General features: G+C 21.3%; 1 protein-coding gene across 1 annotated transcript; it reads left to right on the top strand.

Moving 5' to 3' along the window:
• Positions 1 to 433: 433 nt before the first annotated feature.
• On the top strand, positions 434 to 1724 carry PGO_002215 (variable surface protein; the record flags this gene model as incomplete). Its single annotated transcript, XM_028691092.1, has 3 exons — positions 434 to 445; positions 598 to 1437; positions 1554 to 1724. The coding sequence occupies 3 exons, from the start codon at positions 434 to 436 to the stop codon at positions 1722 to 1724; spliced, it is 1023 nt and encodes a 340-aa protein (XP_028546893.1).
• Positions 1725 to 2449: the final 725 nt, after the last annotated feature.

The raw sequence follows: 2449 nt of genomic DNA, 5'->3' as shown, positions 1-2449 counted from the left end.
AAATCATAAGATAGACGAGCCTAAACTATGAGAACAAAAGATAAAAAAAAATCTTGAATGTAAACTCTGGCTTTTTATAAATTACATATTACTATATTTAATCCTAAAATATAATTACAAATTATATACATTATTAAGAGTTTATTGAGCCTATGGATTCTATTTTATTTTTTAAACAATATAGTGTAATTTATTTATTCGCATTTGTAATATTTATAATTTGTATTTCCTTGTCATTATTATTATAAAATATATAAATTAATTTCATTACAAAAAATGCTTTTAATATAAATATCCATATTTTTATATTTTACGTTTTAATAAAAGAAATAAACGAAACCAATTTTTATACTTATATTTTAAGCAATTAAATTAGTATCCAATTAGTATATAGTGAAAAAATATATTCTATTTTTATTATTTTATATATATAATGTCAAAAAATGTAATAAATAAATATATAATATATATATTCTGGAATAACTATATAACATTTTATTATTGACTATAATTTTATAAAAATTTTATTGAAATTTTTACATATTTAATATTTCCTTATATATATATATTATTTATAATTTATATTTTTTTTCATAGTATTACACATTAGAAGATTACATATTTTTTAAAAATATATTCGATACAACACATGGAACTGAGGTAAATACAGATGACATTAATATATTTCTGAGTCCCCAATATAACAGACCTCTTGATAATGTTATTCGTACTACATTTATTAATAATTGTAAGAGGATAAAAAAATATTTTGAGTATTTTAAAACAGAAGATTCATGTAATAACTCAGAATGCTGCAATTTTATTAACTATTGGATAAACAAAGAAAGTAGAGCATTAATGCACAATGATTTCAATAAAAAGTTCTACATATTTCGATATTTCATGGAATATGTTCATTATAATAATAATGACGATAAATATAATAGATGTATAGACGACATCAAATATATGGATAATAATTTATATAATAAAGTTAATAAATTATATACTTTGTATGAAGATTATGATGGTCTTATATATTCTATTATAAAAAATTTTATAGATGAAACATTATGTGGTTACCTTAATAATTTGATTAAAGAATATAATGAATTAATACAGAATTATAATGTAGAATATGATACCTCTTTTGTTAAAGAGTTAAATAACATTAGATGCTTAATTGAAAATATTGAGTGGAAATCCACTGATAATTGCAAGGAACTATTACCAAGGTTATCTCAAAATCCATATGCTAATGAATATGAAGAAACATGTAAATCTTTAAAAGAAGCTGGTTACATACAAAGATATTCTAAGCGTTTAGAAGCAGATTTTTTACTTCCTTCCCCTGCTACTAATACTAGCATAAAAACTATAATAAAAACATTATTTATCAGTATTATTGTAGGAGTAATTTTTTTGGGTCTCTATAAGGTTAATTAAAATACTGTTTAAAAATGACATAAAAATATTTTTACATTATATGAAAAATAAAATTATATTAATAAATCATTATAAAAAAAATCATTAAAATATTTTTACAATGTTAGTTTACACAGTTCAGAAAGTATTCATACCCCATTATTCTAAGAATGCGAAAGATGTTAACGAATACAAATGATGAATCATACGAGAAACATATTAGTGAATATGATAATAGTTCCATGAATTCAGAAGAAAAAATGTATAACATTATGTATATTTCTGGAAAGAAATCCTAATATACTTATGTTAAAAGAAAAACTTACTTTTGTGTAATTGTAGTAAAATAATAGATAGTAATGAGCTAGTCACCTAATAAACTAAAAAAAAAAAAGTATGCACGTATAAAGTATATAATTAGGTTTAGAGTACAATGTTTAATTTTTAATTTTTGTGATTTGGTTGTGTGTATGTTGCTACATTTAAAATAAGATTAGATATATATAATCTTGCTTATTCACTATAATTTTCAGCGATTGTCTTTTTACAAATTGTGTACATCATATATTTCTCACATTTGTGAACACACAGTATCCATTATATTATGATAAAGGAACCATTAACGATAACATATTTAATATACCCATATATTTTATAATTATTATTGCGCGTTTATTATATTAGAATTTTGAGTATGGTCTTTATATGGAATATGTATTTCATTGATGTATATTTTAATATATTGTTCTTTATGAATAATCGTTTAATGATTATCTTTTTATTTAATGTAATTTTTAAGCCTTTTTCCTATTTCTATATGTTTATGTATGTTTTCCCTTATTCACAATAATAAATCGCGTCAAAACAAACACTTATAAATTCTTCCTTATCTTCCCCATTAATAAATTCAGTATCCTCAAATGCTTTATCTAGAGAATCATACCCCCCCTTTTCTTTATCATTCAGCTTAAGTGCAATTAATGAGATCAAAAAACAAATAGATAATCCGAAAACAAATGATCCT

Source organism: Plasmodium gonderi, assembly GCF_002157705.1.
Source record: "Plasmodium gonderi DNA, contig: Pgo-contig_235, whole genome shotgun sequence".
Taxonomy (NCBI): domain Eukaryota; phylum Apicomplexa; class Aconoidasida; order Haemosporida; family Plasmodiidae; genus Plasmodium; species Plasmodium gonderi.
This window is presented reverse-complemented; position numbering and strand designations above follow the sequence as displayed.